This window comes from Macrobrachium nipponense, chromosome 12, assembly GCF_015104395.2.
Source record: "Macrobrachium nipponense isolate FS-2020 chromosome 12, ASM1510439v2, whole genome shotgun sequence".
Taxonomy (NCBI): Eukaryota; Metazoa; Arthropoda; class Malacostraca; order Decapoda; family Palaemonidae; genus Macrobrachium; species Macrobrachium nipponense.
Genome location: NC_087205.1, coordinates 37711098 through 37728686, shown reverse-complemented (window position 1 = coordinate 37728686; position 17589 = coordinate 37711098). Strand labels below are relative to the sequence as shown.

Below are 17589 nucleotides of genomic sequence, written 5' to 3'. Positions count from 1 at the left end.
AAAATAATATCCTTGCAAAGTTGATGCTTTAATGACTAATACAACCAACGGCTACAAAACCTGGTGTGTAACATCTTTGTGACCAGATTCGAATATTATTGGTAATACATGTAATTATAGTTAACAAATAGATACAGCTTAGCACAAGTTGTAGAGTAGCCATTTACGGTTTTGTGATCCTTGGCCACATCCAAATAGCATATCAAACATCTACCATTATTCAAATGTCATCAGGCGATATAAGACGGAGGACAGAGAGAGAAGACGAGAGAGCGGAGAGGAGAGAAGAGCGAGAGGAGAAGATAGAGATGAGAAGAGAGAGAATAGAGCGGTGGTTTTTATAGGCTAATTAAAAAGGATATTTTCGTCAGAATAATATTAATATGAATAGTCAGTTCCAACAATATTTAAGGCATTTTTATTTAGAAAATGTGATAACGATTAAAAACAATACGTTGTGATAAGATTTCATAACAATTATTTTCCAAAAGATATATGATAACATGTTTCTTAAAGAAGAAGGTCTCAAGTACGTATATCCGCCAGATTAATAACATAACAGGAATTAAAGCTCTCTCTGTCTGTCTGTCTGTCTGTCTGTCTCTCTCTCTCTCTCTCTCTCTCTCTCTCTCTGTCCATATATATTTCATTCATTATTGCATTTTTTTTGCGTGATTTACCGTATTTATCCTCCTCCACCCTTTCGAACCATTCTAACTATGTACTGGTTGTTTGAACGTGGGCCCCTTACAGGGCAAGAAGGGCATGATCTCACCGAGCCAGGCATGTACACATACCTAAATATATATACAAATATAGAAGTACGTATGTATAAGTTTATATATGTATTAAATATATATATGTATTTATATACTATACACATACATGTATACGATAAATATGTATATATGTATATATATATATATATATATATATATATATATATATATATATATATGTGTGTGTGTGTGTGTGTGTGTGTGTGTGTGTGTGTGTGTGTGTGTGTATATATATATAACATATATATATTATATATATATATATATATATTATATATATATTATAAACACACAGAAACACTAAATGTTTTCCATTCCTGGATGGAAAACAAATATACTGTAAAAAGTGTTTGCAAACTATTTTGTTTCCAAACAAGTTCCCTAGTGTAACAGGCCTGCAGGCATACTCGTTTTAAATTCATTTAAAATAAAAACAAAATAATGTTTTGTGATATTTTCTTGTCGTACTAAGTCTTCGACATTCTTTCCTTCTTTTATGACCACAAAGAATGCCATTTCCAAGAAGTTATGTTCACATGCAACTGAAATCTTAAAAGAATTCCTAAAAACTTTTTCTTTTTGTTTTTACAGAGAACAAACTAATGTTCGATTACTTCCTATCGTGAGTTCAACAACCTCTTATAGAGCTCGACCCTTCCTTACTCAACTGAATTTATGAAACAAAACTTGATGGACGTCGAAGATGATAAAATGTCATGTCAAATGTGATCAAATGTAGTGCTACTTAGTCAAAGCAGCATGTATAAAAACTGAGGTATCTAACACTATGTGGTAAGATCCCCATTCACTTTCTTCCTGAATTATGAACCTACATAGGCCTACCAAATACGTAACCTTCTGGAGTGTTAGGCTCGTAACTTTTCTTCCTGATTTACAAACCTACTTAGGCCTACCAAAAATATCACCCTTTGGAGTGTTACCACTATGCCTTTTCCTCCCACATTAATTTTTACTTTTAAGCCTATTCATGACAATGCCCCTGAGTTTCCTCTTCTGCTGGTGTCCGATTTCATTTCTCTTTGTCATCATATCTAAGTTAGACTACACAACTGAGTTGGCTTTACGTTGGACTCCTGGTGCAAAGGAAAACACCATTCTGAATCTACATACCATTTTCATCAGGAGGCGTATAAGGACGCGTACTACTTTGATCTTTGTCCTTAGGTTTGGTCAAATTTCCTCTCTGTCGCGTTTGGTGTCGCTTCTCCACTGACCTCAGTTGGCACCTGGGGGAAAAGGTCGATAATGAGGTTCATGTCATTAGGCCTACCATCTTCATCTTCTCTATTATTCTCGTCATAACTTTAATAATAATTAAAAAAAAATTATAATAATAATTCATCACCTGAGACAAGGTTCTCCTCCGACGATCTCCACGACCCTGAGGTGACCTGAGGGACCACCCAGTCGGCTCCCAGGGGCGTAGCGATGCTCGCAGCAAGCGCTCAGCCTCCCGGTGGTGACGTTGTGCTCGTATATCGTCAAAGAAAACGGGAAGCCTTCCCGCCTGAGGGAGGTGAACTCGATCTCGTCTGTAGGCGGAAAACTTTACTTAAGGAAAAAAATTAACTTTTTGAATTAAGAGTCTGTACTTTTCATTGATTTCTTGTGATACTGGATTAAACCTCGTCTTTGTAACTCATTTTAATTAAGAGGCATTTGTTGAATCTAATCCTTTAAGTGATTTTTGTACTTTCTTATCTTATAATTCAATCCTTTAAGTAACTACTGCATTTTCTTTTTGCTCTCATATTTTAAGTAAAGGGTTACCCATTTATTTTTTTAATTTTTATTACCTTCAATAAATGAAACTATAATATTTGATTAGCTAAAATAATGCTGCCTTTCTAATTATGAGAAATTTTCACAACATATCCAACATTTCTTAGTTGAAAACAACGAACAAAGGGATCAACCTCCTTCCTGAACAACGCCGTGGAACACAGTGACATTGTGAGCACCGGCAGGTTGCTGCAGAAGAGCCAGGTCAGTGGTGAGTATGGCAGGGAGCGCCGCCCCTGGCGTACACCAAGCGTAGATGAGGTGGGGATGGGGCTCTGGGAGGGCGACTGCACATCGGCTGAGGCGGACATAGTCTAGACCACACCTGCGAATTAACGTCAAGGTTACCTAGGGTGATTTTATCTTATCTAACCTGAGGTTACTTTAAGTAATATAAGTTAATCTTCATCTAATTGTACAAAGTTTTATTAATATTATTATTTTGGAAGAAGACCCTCTTTTAAACAAATTCTGTTGAATAAAATGGCAGAATTCGGGGAATTAATCTTATATATTATCTTTTCTATTTTTCTTATTAGTCTCTTCTCTGGCTCACCGATACTTCTTAATAATTGGCCAATATTCATATTGGGATAAATCTAGATAATACTGAATGTGATATTTTTAATTCAAAACAGGACTTTGCTTGTCAATACTGATATTATCAGTATATTGGTAACAGGAATGGCGGATCTCAGGTCCAGGTCAAGCAGGGGTTGTCGTCGGTGTTGGTATGATACGACCATCGACGACAACCCCTGCTTGACCTGGACCTGAGATCCGCCATTCCTGTATCAGTGGTTGCATTGCTGATTTTGCATGCCTTCTCCGATCACCGTTCTACTGGACAAATTAATCTTGTAATTTAAGGACTCTAGAAATTGTTCTTGAAGCGTCCCTGGAAGCAACTATAAAAGCCAATGTCGACCAGCGATCGGCATTGTGGACTGCTGGAATGCAAGAGCCAGTGCCAGCACGAAGCTAGCTTAATCTAACCAAACCAGCGATCGGCTTCACTGCTATAATTATTTATTTCTCCATAATAAGAGTCAAGAGCGGCTAAGTGTGGCGCTTCGAAGTCGGCGCTTCCGAATCGTGGGCCAGATACGAGAGGTCGAATGGCTGGCAAAGCCCAACACTTGTCTTGGAATCGGGACTTATCTTGGTAATCCTGAAAGCAAAAGAGACCCACAGTGGGTGTCAACAGAACGTGTGGTCGGAAAGTCAACGTTGATTTGTGTTTTGAAGTGTCTTGATTTTTCGTATTTAAGTCAAATTGCCCAGGTTCACAAATGATCTTTGTCATTCTTGAAATTTCCTTTGCAATCGTACCTTTCTTCAGGCCATGAGGCCTTCTTTGTTCGCCTGCCTGTCGCAAGTCTTGATGAGTTATTGTAGTAAGGTAAATGTGCGCATTCAGGGCATTTCATAGTTTAACTTTTGTAATAAATTGTGAAGTTGAGCTTAGTTTGTGTTACCCAACGCCTGAGTCGGAGGTTTGCAGTCGTGTCTGTGGAGCCTAGAACATCCAGGCTTGAACCAAATTACATTTTAAAAAATAAAGTCCACTCTACTTCGTCGAAGAAATTTTCGACAATGAGCCTTATTCAAGGAGAACAAACCCACACAGAGCACCAATGACATGCAATCTAAGCTGCTAAAAAAAGGCTGTTCTTTTGGAAGATGAAACATAGGGCAATAGGAAATACAGAAAGAAGGCATCAATAAATGGATAAAAAATATAAGTAAAAAACAAGGAGAATTGTTCTACATTAAAGTGGGAGTTTTATATGTGAACAATACGAATACAGAAACCTAGACGTGAAAATAAATGTGTTATGAGGCCGACAAAGTTTGCAGTGTTGTGCCACTTAAAAATGTAACCAAATTTCTCAAAATATGTCATTTTCATGTCACACAACGATCATTCCACAAGACAATCATTTGTAGTAGGGGTTTTTAACGATCTCACAATGACGTTTCTGGGACAGCTTTATCACGTGACTTGCGTGGTCTTCCTTAGAATCGTCACGGAAAGCTTCCTCAAGGTCTTTAAGTTTCCATTCTATATTGACCTAACTCCCCTCAGCCTTATTCGGAGAGCAGTGGCCGTTACCATGAAAATGCCTGCATTCCACCGTAGCCATTTGTTCTTACAATCAAGGACCCTTCCGCACGGCCTTGTAAAAATGCTGCATGAATTGTAATTTTAAAAAGGTGGATGTGACACATACCAGAACACGGAAGCAACAGCGCACGCGTACTCCTCTTGTTGTGTTCTAATAAAAATGTTGGTTTTATTTCTTTCTGTAGAATAGAATATAAAATCTAGGCCAAATGCCAAGCACTGGCACCTCTGAGGTCATTCAGCGCTGAAAGGGAAATTGAGAACAAAAAGGTTTGAAAGGCGTAACAGGAGGAAAGCCTCAAAGCGGTTGCACCAGGAAACATTGTTTGTGGAGAAGGTTGAGGAAAGTAAGATGGAAGACAAAGAACATGTATAGAGGTACAGTGAAGAAATGATCAGGGCTGCAGGTTGTGGCCGAAGGGACGCTGCAAAGAACCTTAGGCAATGCCTATGGTGCATTGCGTGCATTGGGGCACTACTCCCCTGCGGGGTATTTCTATAGGTGCATGAGATAAGAAAAAGAAATTTCTCCAAGTAAAATCACGTGAAATGATGAATTACTGCCATTTTGGTCGTCATTACTATTTTAATTTTCCCACGTAAAACTGAAGGATACAGTTACAGAAATATAGTTACGGAAATATAGACCACTTACTTCTCTACAGCTGTTCGTTGGTCGAATTATGTGAATGTATCTCGGGGACGGATTGGGACCAAGAGAAGGCAACGTAAGGTTCCCCAACCACCCCACGACGTCCAATAAACCAACCGGGCTTTTGTGGGATACTCTATAATAAAAGACGAACAAAAGAAAAGCAGATAAACACGGAGTTCAGATTATGGGGGACGATACGTCAAGTGGACAGAAAAAGTAATTTCATTTTTCTAGAAAGCTATCTATTTTGATCTCCAAGAACAGGAAGAAATAAATGAGGAATTGCAGGAATAAAGACAAAAATACACATATTTATTCTTGGAGGAAAAACTGTTGCAATGAATATAAAAGAAAAATAAATATAATATATATTTTCAATTAAAACTGCTTCCTTACTACACTCAAAAAGAAAGGGAAGTATTTTACTTACAACTACGCAAAGAATGAACAATTTCTTTTCATGTTTTATGAAAATGAAGTCAATTTTATTTTTACGGAGTTAAACGAAAAGTCTTTATTATTCTGAAGTTAATGTATAATAAACTTATCTATGTGATTCTTTAAGGCAAGAATGCTTGAAACATTTAGGCCTTTTATCACAGCTACCGACAACCACCCTGTGGTAGGGGCGTAAGAATACTACTACCGTAGGTCCTGCGTGTCGTAAAAGGCGGCTAAAAGACAGCTGCTGCCTTGCAATCTTACTTCTTTAGTAAAAGGCTAGGCCCACCGCCAATAACTGTGGAAACTGCTACCTTGCAGTCTCACTTTTTAGTCAAAGGCGAGGCCCACCGCCAATAACTGTGGTTGATGACAGCAAGGGCATGCGGTCGTAAAAAACCCTTTGCCAAATAATAAACCATGCCTGATGCTGTAAGGAAAGGCGCATCAGGCAACCGACCCCTTAGTGTATGGATAACGGTGGGAAAGAAGATCAGAGGTACCGACATCGGAGGACTATAGGATAGGAACATAAAAGTTAGACAAAAGACCAAGCGATGACATTTAAGAGGTCATTCAGCACCGAACATAATGTTGTAACAATTGTTAGGGAAGGGTGGAAAGTAAGATGGAAGAAGGAGAATGTGAAAGGAAGCATAGTAAAAAGAGCTGAAGAGCCTGCAAGCTATGGCTCCGAAGGACCCGCAAAGAACCCTAAGAAAATGCCTGGAATTAATTCCTACAGTGTACCGTTGAGGTGCACTGACGACACGACCCTTCTACGGGGGAAACACTCACGATTCGTCTTCTTCCACTGCGCCGTTTCAGTGGAGGACTCCCGGAATCCCGTGATCCTGATCTGACCCCTGTCCGACCTTCCTTTAGAATCGTTGGTGTCGGAGGAGAAGATTTCTGAAGGACCCGAGGTCTCGTTGTTGTTATTGTTGTTGTTTTGGTTGGCCCCCGAGGTGTCTCCTGACGTCCCGTTCGACGTCCCCCGGGTCCCACTGGACGTCTGGGCTTCCTCGGTGGTGACGCTGACGGGGCGGAAGCTCCATTCGATGTCGAAGTGGATGAGGTCGGGTTCCGACGCTGAGGGCTGGCGTGCCAACTGGGCCTGTTTGGAATAGATAAATATAAATGAATAAGTAATTAGCTAAATTAATGCATAAATAGATAAATAAATAGCTCTATATATAATATCTATGTATATATATATATATATATATATATATATATATATATATATATATATATATATATATATATATATATATATATAAGGTATACTGGAGGTTCAGGAGGTCCATTGATACTTCACATGAAGGCCAAGATTTATTATAAAACGTTTCGCACATTAAACTTTGTGCATTTTCAGTCTGTTAAAAGAGAAATTCATATATTAAAAACTAAAAATAAGGATTCATAATAGTATTCATGTTAAAAGGCAATAAAAATATAAATAGGTAAAAAAGAGAAGAAGAACCACTGAGGTACCAACCAACTAGAATGGAAGGAAAGCAAGTGGTTCTTCTTCTCTTCTTTAATAACTATATTTTTATTTTTATTGCACTTTAACATGAATGCTATTGTGAATCCTTATTTTTGTTAGTTTTAGTTTATGAATTTCTCTTTAAACAGACTGAAGATGCACAAAGTTGATGTGCGAAGAGTTTTATAATAAATCTTGGCCTTCATGTGAAGTATCAATGGGCCTCTTGAACCTCATATATATATATTAGATATATATATAATATATATATATATATATATATATATATATATATACATTACATATATATATATATACATATATATATCAACGAATCAATAAATAAAGTTATTCCTAAAGTAGAGTGAACTGGATATCAAACCATAGTTGTGTCTTAATATCTGTGGATATGTGAGTTCTTGTCACATACACCTTGACATCTTGTATATTCACAAATATCAAGCCACAACATTCGTTTAATATACAGTTCACTATACCTGAGTAATAGCTCACACCCAAGAGGAATTATTATAAATATATATATAATAAGTTCTTCCTCGCCTGTGGGATTCAAGCCGCTGCCTGGTGTGTGTAATTATTATCATTATTATAATATGCAGAAGATGAACCCTATTCATATGGAACAAGCCCACCATAGGGGCCACTGACTTTAAATTCATGCTTCCAAAGAATACTATGGTGTCCAGTTGAAAGCAGCAACAGAAATGATTACGAAACACAGAAAGAAGAGATCAGCTATTAGAAAAGAAAAAAAATCATAAACAATTAAATAGACAAAACCGTAAGCAAATGATCAAGATACAAGGAGGAGAATTACTTTTGAGTAGTAATACATTGCATCTTCTCTCGAAATTTTTTGAGGTTCCAGTTGCAAAACAATCTTATTAATAATACATTTCCATTTAAAAAACAGTGGCTACTCTCATTTCGTGAATATCAAAATATCATTCGACGCAAGAAGAAGCAATTTACTACACCACGAACTCTCTCCGCAATCACTTCATTCATCTCCTCTTTAGCTATTTTCTCCTCACTTCTCTTCTCCTAATCTTTTGTTTCACCCTCCTCTTCGCTGCCTCTTCTGCTTCCAGCAATCTTCTCCTGTGGTTCTCCTTCTCTCTCTCTTTCTCCCGTCTCTCTTGCTTGGCGTAGAGTTTCTTCCACTCCGTCTCTGGGACGATTTCTCCATTTCGAGTCACCTGGAGGGAGAACGGGTGACAGAGCATGTTTGAAAATGGCAAATGCAGAGGTCAAAAAATAGTTTCCTTTTCTATTTTAACTAAACCTGAGAATATCAAATGTTTCACGAATGATTATATGAGCAGAATTACACACACACAGTCACACGCACACACACACACACACACACATATATATATATATATATATATAGATATATATATATATATATATATATATATATGTGTGTGTGTGTGTGTGTGTGTGTGTGTGTGAGCATTCACCTGAAACTACTCACATAAAACTTCAAATACGTAGAAAGACAGAACTGAAATAACCTATAACCTATAATAAAAAGACCCTAGTCTAAAATCAGTATTGTACGATCCTCACAAATAGGTCAAAGTAAAGGAGAATAAAAACACATGAAAAAGCTACTTTCTGTAAAAGACATTACGAAATTGACCTACGACAATAGGGGAACATTGTCTCAATTGGAAATATTGCTTTAAAACGTTAAATACACAATAAAAAACATCAGAGGCCCTTCAACACACTGTCAGAGATTTAAGGTTAAAAAAAAAAATTTAAGTAAAAGAATATTGGTAAACTTATATTTTTTCCCCAAGAGGATTACAATTCAACAAACGGAAATAATGGAGAGATATTTCAGTTGACTTTGTAGGTAGAAACTGAATTGTGTTGTGTTACTCCGAGAGATTTTCAGAGAATTATATTTAAAATAACCTCGTAGATCTAACGAAGGGTCTATGTGTCCCGTGGAATAAAAAAACAAAAAAAAACTGCACTGGCGTCACTTTAAATGAGTAAATGCGTGAAGTATATACGTGGTATTCATATTTACTGTCAGTTTTATTTCTTGTGACATCTTATGATCTTAGAATTTTTAAATATCAAGGGGCGATTTTACGTAGTACTGGAATGGACGAAAGTAGTGTTAGTATAAAAGATCCCACATTACCTCCAAGTTTTTAAACTTCAAAGCTACATCTCTCTCTCTCTCTCTCTCTCTCTCTCTCTCTCTCTCTCTCTCTCTCTCTCTCTCTCTCTCTCTCGCAGAATGTGAATTAACAGCAGTAGAATTTGAATCTGAAAAATTAGTGAACATCTTAATATATACCTCTCTCTCTCTCTCTCTCTCTCTCTCTCTCTCTCAGAATGTGAATTAATAGCGGTAGAATTTGAATAAGAAAAATTAGTGAACATCGCAATATATAGACCCCCTAATACTAGAGTTTGACATAATAATAGAAAAATTAGATGATCTTTGTAGAAATCACAAAGACTGGACTATACTCCTATCCGGAGACTTAAACTTTCCTTTCGTAGAATGGCAAGAACGAATAGGAGATTGTGGTTGTATTTATACATATAAAAAGAGAGTAATAGTAGTGAAGAAGATAACAGGCAATTTGAAAATCTATTAGATATGCTACTAGAACACAACATTCAACAAATAAATCACCTGCCAACAAGAAAGGATAAAAGTTTAGCCTAACCTAAATTTGTGAACGAGGTGGAATTTATGTTAAAGAAAGAATAGCATAATAAAAGTATTTTAGATCATAATGCTATAGAAATAATAGTCCATTCCAAAGCAAGTGAAAACAGAGATAAGCAAGTGATGAAAAAGTGGGAGGGATATGGAAAATAAATTTTTATAGTAAGAATATAAAATGGTCAGAAATAAATGAAGAATTAAACTAAGACGACTGGGAAAACATAGTCGTAAGTGATAATATACAGGTAAATACGGGTATATGACAAAATATTAGAGAAAATAGTGGATAAGTAAACATCAGTCATGCCTACCAAGAGACAGAAGGATCTTGTTCCAGAAAATCAGAAAGTGGAAAAAAGATCTTGCACAAGAAAAGAATGCATGGAAAGTGATGGAAACTAAAAAGTAAGATAGAAAATGCAGAACAAAAGATTATACAATCAATAGAAAATGAAAAACCGGACTTAGAAGAAAAGACCCTAGAAAATATTAAGCAAAACCCCAAACTATTGTACTCTTATGCGAAAAAGATGAATAAAAGAAGAGTAGAAATAGGCCCTCTAAGAAATGAAGGGAGATAAACGAATGAAAAAAAGGCCTAGAATTGATAATGAAGATAATGATATGGAAATAAGAGATGAAAATAGTGAATATTTACCGGATAGATATTAATGAAGCCGATATTGTGCAGGCTATTAATGAAATTAAAAGTGGATCAGTAGACGGACCAGATGGCGTCCCTGCCATTTTGTTAAAGAAAGTAGTTAATTTTATACCCCCGCTCGTAATATTATTAAGACAAAGTGTAGATACAGGTAAGATTTTTGATGAACGTAAATTAGCATATATTACCCCTACTTTCAAAAGTGGATCAAGACTAGAGGCAAGTAATTATAGGCCTGTGAGTCTAATATCACATATTATGAAAGTTTAATACAGGAAAACATGGTTTTGTACCCAGAAAACGTACGCAAACCCAACTGTTAGCCCACCATGAGAACATATATAAAAATATGATCAAAGAAAAAGATACAGATGTGGTTTACGTAGACTTTGCAAAAGCTTTTGACAAGATAGACCATAATATATTAGCGAAGAAAATTAGAAAACATAACATAGTAGACAAAGTAGGAAGATGGATAAAAGAATTTTTACAAAACTGAAAACAGACAGTGATTGCAAACGATGAGAAATCGGATGAAGCTAAGGTAATATCCGGTGTGCCACTAGGTACGGTATTAGCTGCATTGCTGTTTGTTATTATGACTGCAGACATAGACAGTAATGTTAAGGACTCGGTAGTGAGTAGTTTCGCCAATGACACAAGAATAAGTAGAGAAATTACTTGTGATGAAGATAGGAACTCGCTACAGAGAGACCTAAACAAAATATATGAATGGGCAGAGGTAAATAGGATGGTATTTAACTCTGATAGATTTGTATCGATATATTATGGAGCTAAAGAAGAAACACTATATGCTTATAGGGGACCTAATAACGAGACAATCACAAATAATGAATCAGTTAAAGACCTTGGTTTGATGTTGAATAGGAACATATTATGCAATGAACAAATAGTAATACTAGTGGCAAAATGCAAAGCAAAAATGGGAATGTTGTTACGGCACTTCTGAACAAGAAAAGCCGAACGCATGATTATGCTTTATAAAACGTATGTACGTAGTCCACTTGAATATTGCAATATGATATGGTACCCACTCTACCAAAAGGATATTGCACAAATAGAGTGTACAAAGGTCTTTGACAGCTAGAATAGAAGTTAAGGATCTTGACTACTGGGAAAGACTACAATTTTTAAAATCATATAGTCTAAAAAGGAGATGAGAACGCTACACGATAATACAGGCATGGAAACAGATAGAAAGAATTACCGAAAACATCATAGAGCTAAAAATATCAGAAATAGCAAGAAGAGGTAGATTAATAGTGCCCAAAACTATACCAGGAAAATTAAAGAAAGCACACAGGACATTAACCCACTACGCACCAGCATCGATACTGCAGCGTCTACTTAATGCGTTGCCAGCTCATCTGAGGAACATATCAGGAGTGAGCGTAGATGTGTTTATGAATAAGCTCGACAAATATCTAGGCTGCATCCCAGACCATCCAAGATTGGAAGATGCAAAATATACCGGAAGACGCATTAGAAAATCTTTGGTAGACATTAGAGGTGCCTCACGCTGAGGGACCTGGGGCAACCAGAACAAGTTTTAAGGTAAGGTAAGGTAAGGTAAGATCTCTCTCTCTCTCTCTCTCTCTCTCTCTCTCTCTCTCTCTCTCTTCTCTATGTATAGACGAAAATATGATAAAGTAAAAGGCTGAAAAAAACGACAGTAACGAGAACTATTTTATATGAAACTATTATGATGTCCAGGAAATAAACGTGCAGGGGTAATGACATTTCTACCGACTACATTTTCAAGGAATGTGCAGAGGCACTTTTTCACACAAAGCAGTAAAGTCTTCAATTGCAACTCCGTGAAGATTTACAATTTAAAAAAAAAACTTGCAAGTATCAGAGTAAAAATTTTAAGTATGGTTTTCCTTTTTTTTGGGGGGGTCGGGGGAAGGGTATCTGGTTGTTTCTTTCTTTTGAATTTGTTGCAGTAATATGAATCTTTTTAAAAGTAAAAACAACAAAATTTACTGTATATACCAATACATACATACATACATATATATACATACACACACACACACACACACACACATATATATATATATATATATATATACATATATATATATATATATATATATATATATATATATTATATATATAATATAATATATATTCTATTATATATATAATATACATATGTGTGCGTGTGTGTGTGCGTGTTTGTGTAATTGTAATAGCCGCAATGCTCTCGTAAATTCTCGAATTCTTCGCGCTTTTTTTGGGTAAGTTTGTCGCTACAAAAGCCTTAAGATCCAAGTCAAGAAAGAAATATGAAGAAATTGCCATAATCACGACGAGGTCACGTTGCTGACCTGACCACGAGAAGAATAATAGTCTATTGCCTCTCGTACATGCTACATATACCTGTGGTTTTCAGATATATTTATTAGAGCTGGAATAGACAGGTATATGTAAGTGCAAGAGGCAATAGACTTTTTTCCTTCTCGTGGTCAGGTCGGCAACGTGACCTCGTCGTGATTATGGTAATCGGGGTTCATTTCTCGCTACCGGACATCATAATTCCTTCATATATCTCGCACTTGGATCTTAAGGTTTTGTAGCGACAATCGTATCCAAAAAAGCGCCATGAATTCGAGGAGTGACGAGAGCATTGTGGCTATGACAATTCCATATGCATATAGTAAAAAGTGACCAGTAGATCAGCGCCCCTGATAATGCATTTCATGATCATTCCACAGTACCAATATAATTAGAGTTGATATTGTTGCATAGCTTAGTTTCATATTTTTAAGGCATTATATATCTACCTTAACAACTAACGCACGTTAGAAAAAAAGGAAACTTATCTTTGCTAAAACTTCACAAAATTCCTCACTCATCTCAATCAAATTTCCTATCCATTTGTTTTCACGTTTATTTTCTTCGTCTTTTGGGCGGGGGGAGGAGGAGAGGGGAGAGGGCGAGAACCTCCCTTCTAGAGTCGCTCAAATGACCTCAATTTGCTGTCGTCTGAATCAAATTGGCTGCAACACATTTGATTTCATGGTTGTTTCCAGAGTCCTCTTCATAATTATCGGCACTAGTATCTTCACTGTTATTATTATTATTATTATTATTATTATTATTACTGAAAAGAGGAACGGAACAGATTCCCGAACGCTCTCTGTGGAGCTTTATCTTTAAATATATGTTCCCATACATAACAGTAGATTCATTTCTCCATCATTATTATTACTATTGTTATTATTATTATTGTTGATGTTGTTGGGCTGCTTTCGAAGAATGGAGTAGTTAAGAAAAAATTCACAGCAAAAAACGAAGTTTAAATGAAGATATTTCGACCTTCACTAGGCTCCTCTTAAGCTTTACTGAAAAGTAATGAAAAAGTGCTGACAAAGAATCAAGAGTAAAAACGGATGGTTTGGTAAGTAGTTATCGAAAGAATTTTAACTGAAGTTCAAATCATTCCCCTTATTACGAGTAGCGAAGCGAAGTCTTACTGGAAACGGGCTCATTTCTGGCAGCCCGGCCGTAACGCCATTCAAATGCTAATATCTCCAGAAGTATTGAAGATGAAAGGAAAATTCTTTCGGCACATAAAACCTTAAAATCTTAAATTTCATCCCATATAAGATTTATTTACTCAAATGCTGAAATCTCCAAAAGTATTGAATTCAGCAGATAAAACACCATATCTTTAAATTTCATCTCATATAAGATTTTTTTTAGGATATCATAAATTCACGTTTAAATGATGTTTTAATTATTGAAGATACAGAAACATTCTTTCAGCAGATCAACCTTACATCTTTAAATTTCATCCCATAAAAGATTTATTTTATTAAGAGTATCATAAATTCACATTTAAATTATGTTAATTCTCTGCTGGTTTAACTTGAAGCTTTGTGAGTTATCTCCTTTAAGGCACCATACTGCTATTTTTTGACCTCGTTAAATGACATTCTCTTATCTTAAGTCACATTACTCAACTCTAAAGCTTTGTCAATTTGGAAATCCTTGAACCTGTTATAATTTATAAGTACGCACACAAATATATATATATATATATATATATATATATATATATATATATATATATATATATAGTATGTATATATACATGGCATCACGTTTTATATACTTCGTGATCAAGTTGTTCATATATATATATATATATATATATAATATATATATAATATATATATATATATGTGTGTGTGTGTGTGTGTGTGTGTGTGTGTGTGTGTATGTATGAACACTATTAAACCAGTAGTTTAATTCATCAGTACTTCTTACCGAAAATCGTTTTGACCACGGATAACTAAACACGCAAATAACTATACTATTTAGAAACAACAAAGAAACAAACAAACAAAATGAACTGTCGACATCAACAGAGATTTTTCCAGGACCATCAAAGGAAACCCCAAATGGATCCCATGTTATTCAGTTGCGTGACGAACCAGGCAAGTATAACGCACGATGTTGACAAGAAATGCAGAACTGCAGTCGAGGAGTGTAGTAGTAGTAGAGAGAGAGAGAGAGAGAGAGAGAGATAGAGAGAGAGAGAATCATATACACATAAGCATGTACGTATTGAAAAAAAAAAATTGAATTGTTCCAACAAACAAGCCATGTCTTTTGCTATTCAGTATTCCATAAACTGTAAAAACAATGCTTTCATTGAAAATTGAATTATTCACCCAAATGAATAACATGACATAAAAAAAAAGGCAATCACATGTGGTGAATGTTAGACTCATTCATCCATGTATACATCAATCAAAGAAAGTTGTATACTACGATAAAAGAATCTTTAAAAACTTACTGTAAAATCCACGTGAATAATAAAAGGTGATTACTGAAATCACTAAACATCATTCGAAAGTAAACCAGACTAAAACAAGGGGGAAAATAATAGAAGAATTTCAGAGAGGTAAAAGGTCATAAAAGTTCAATATTTCCTGGAAGTTGAAAAGAATGGAAAGCACAGCGCGGGATTAAAAGGAAAAAAAAAACTGAAGTAACCTTATTGATCAGCCTGGGACTAACCAGCTGTATCCTTGCCATGCGGTGATTCTATTTCTGTTGTTTGTGTATAGCCGGTGCATGTTAGCAAGGACGGGGGAGGGCGGTGTCTTCCTCAATATTCTAGTATAAAAAAACCGTTAATCATCAGATTTACCTTCGGCAATAATTCTCCTTGTAAAAATTAATAATAATAATCCCTCAGATTTACATCGTTTCGTGAAAGATAACTACCAAGGTGGAGATGGGAATGAGACCTTGAAACTTTGTGGCTGAGAAAGAGCTGCGAGAGAGAGAGAGAGAGAGAGAGAGAGAGAATCAAAATATAAACCGAGGAAATCCAAAACTTTAGACTTACCAGCCCCATATGCACCAGGTGTCGTAGTACATCTTGCCTGGAAAAATAGTGGGCCAAGTGAGTGTCCCGTAGGCTGTTGTAAACCCTCGACGGCGGTTTCACCAGCTTTTTGCTCCACATCTTAATCATTTAAGGGGTTCTCCCGGAGAAGTATTGGGCGTCCTTCTCTGTGAGGTGGGAGGAAGAGTCCTGCCATGTTTCGCCCTTCCTTCAGTTAGTTATGGGTTCGTCATGCGTAGGCCTAGCGTTTGCTCGGCTGTTGTTCTGATAGCAACTTTTCTTTTGTTAGTATGATCTGATCTGTCTTGCATTTTGGACTGTTATAATAAAGTTTAAAGCAATGTGCTGATTTTCGACGAGACCTTTTGACACAGTTGAGCAACTGTCATGAGGAAAGCGTGCACTAATGAGCTTTTTTCCTTTGATAAATCCTTTATTTTTTCAACAATGGTTGATACTGGTATATTTTTGCAAGCAACTAATCTAATACAAATATCCTTTCATTAGATATAACATGGCATCTGAATGGCCAATAAAGGTTTCCAAGAATACGTATAAATCATTACTTCTCATTGAGGAATTCATATGTCAAAGATCCATACCCTCTACCGCACTCAAAATGATCAATGACTTTCTCTTCCCCTGCCCTCCTCCAAAGAGGGAAGGTGACCCACGTTCATTTTTGCAACGAGATGGATTAAGGTTCGTGGGAGAACCAGATGAATCTTTTGTGGGTGCAGCGGTGCCCTTTCCTCCCGTGTCGTGCTGACCCCAAGGACATTCGAGTAGATCTTTTATTTGGGAGTCGGGGAAGATAAGTCTAGAGCTGGCTGCCAAGGTCACGGCCCCTGCAATGGGCTATGCCTTCTATTACAGCTTTTCTGGCGGACAAACAAACTAAAAAGAATGACGCGGTTGTCTGATGGAAATATATTTTACATTTCTAAGAAATCTTTTACTGTGATCTTGCCAAATCTGCATGAATGAAAATGAATTTGATTAAAATATTCACTTGGCGTTACATGTGTTGTTCAGAGTAATTACACATTTCACTTATTGTAATGCCCCGGTTTGTTTGTCGGTTTTAACGCAGTTCTCCACAAACAATACTCTTGTATATTTTCTATCATGGACGAAATATACAGGGTTAACATTTTTCCACTATCACAGGTGACCTTATTTTTTCGAACATCAAGCCGTATTTACACAGCCCTCATGGAATACTCGACGGCGAGTCACATCCGAGGTAACGAAAGCTCGTGTAACCGCACACTCATGAATATAATTTACTTTTCCTAGTCGATAAGGCACTGGAATCCATACCTTTTATTTCTTGATATAGTATAAGCGTATAAAACCAATTATTCTTTTGTGATGTCTTTCAAAACACGCAGAAAACACCTATGGTTTTAGGTCGCATTGACGAGGAAGTTTCGACCTGCCTATGTCGACGACCGCGTTTCTCGACCTCAGACGTACACACACTGCTCCCTCCCTTCAGACGAGTTCGTCGTCT

The 17589-nt window shown here is 36.4% G+C and overlaps 1 protein-coding gene and 1 long non-coding RNA gene across 2 annotated transcripts in view; both read right to left on the bottom strand.

The window, feature by feature from the left end:
• Positions 1-17589, bottom strand: part of LOC135224992 (uncharacterized) — a 60191-nt gene that overhangs the window by 26398 nt on the left and 16204 nt on the right. The gene's annotated exons all lie outside the window — the stretch shown is intronic.
• Positions 1879-17006, bottom strand: LOC135224991 (GATA zinc finger domain-containing protein 10-like). The gene is made up of 7 exons (XM_064264287.1): positions 16074-17006; positions 8354-8518; positions 6605-6923; positions 5366-5498; positions 2717-2907; positions 2146-2332; positions 1879-2026 (listed from the first exon to the last, which is right to left on the bottom strand). Exons 1-4 carry the CDS (start codon positions 16200-16202, stop codon positions 5392-5394), a joined length of 720 nt encoding a protein of 239 aa, XP_064120357.1. The 5' UTR covers positions 16203-17006; the 3' UTR covers positions 1879-2026; positions 2146-2332; positions 2717-2907; positions 5366-5391.

What these genes read in the sequence shown, in the direction of transcription:
- LOC135224991 (XM_064264287.1), bottom strand. Translation starts at nt 16,202, where the DNA reads ATGATTAAGATGTGGAGCAAAAAGCTGGTGAAACCGCCGTCGAGGGTT. An exon ending in ACCTGGTGCATATGGGGCTG is followed by an intron (nt 8,519 to 16,073) that starts GTAAGTCTAAAG and finishes TTCTCCCTCCAG; the next exon opens with GTGACTCGAAATGGAGAAAT. An exon ending in GCAGTGGAAGAAGACGAATC is followed by an intron (nt 5,499 to 6,604) that starts GTGAGTGTTTCC and finishes CTTTTATTATAG; the next exon opens with AGTATCCCACAAAAGCCCGG.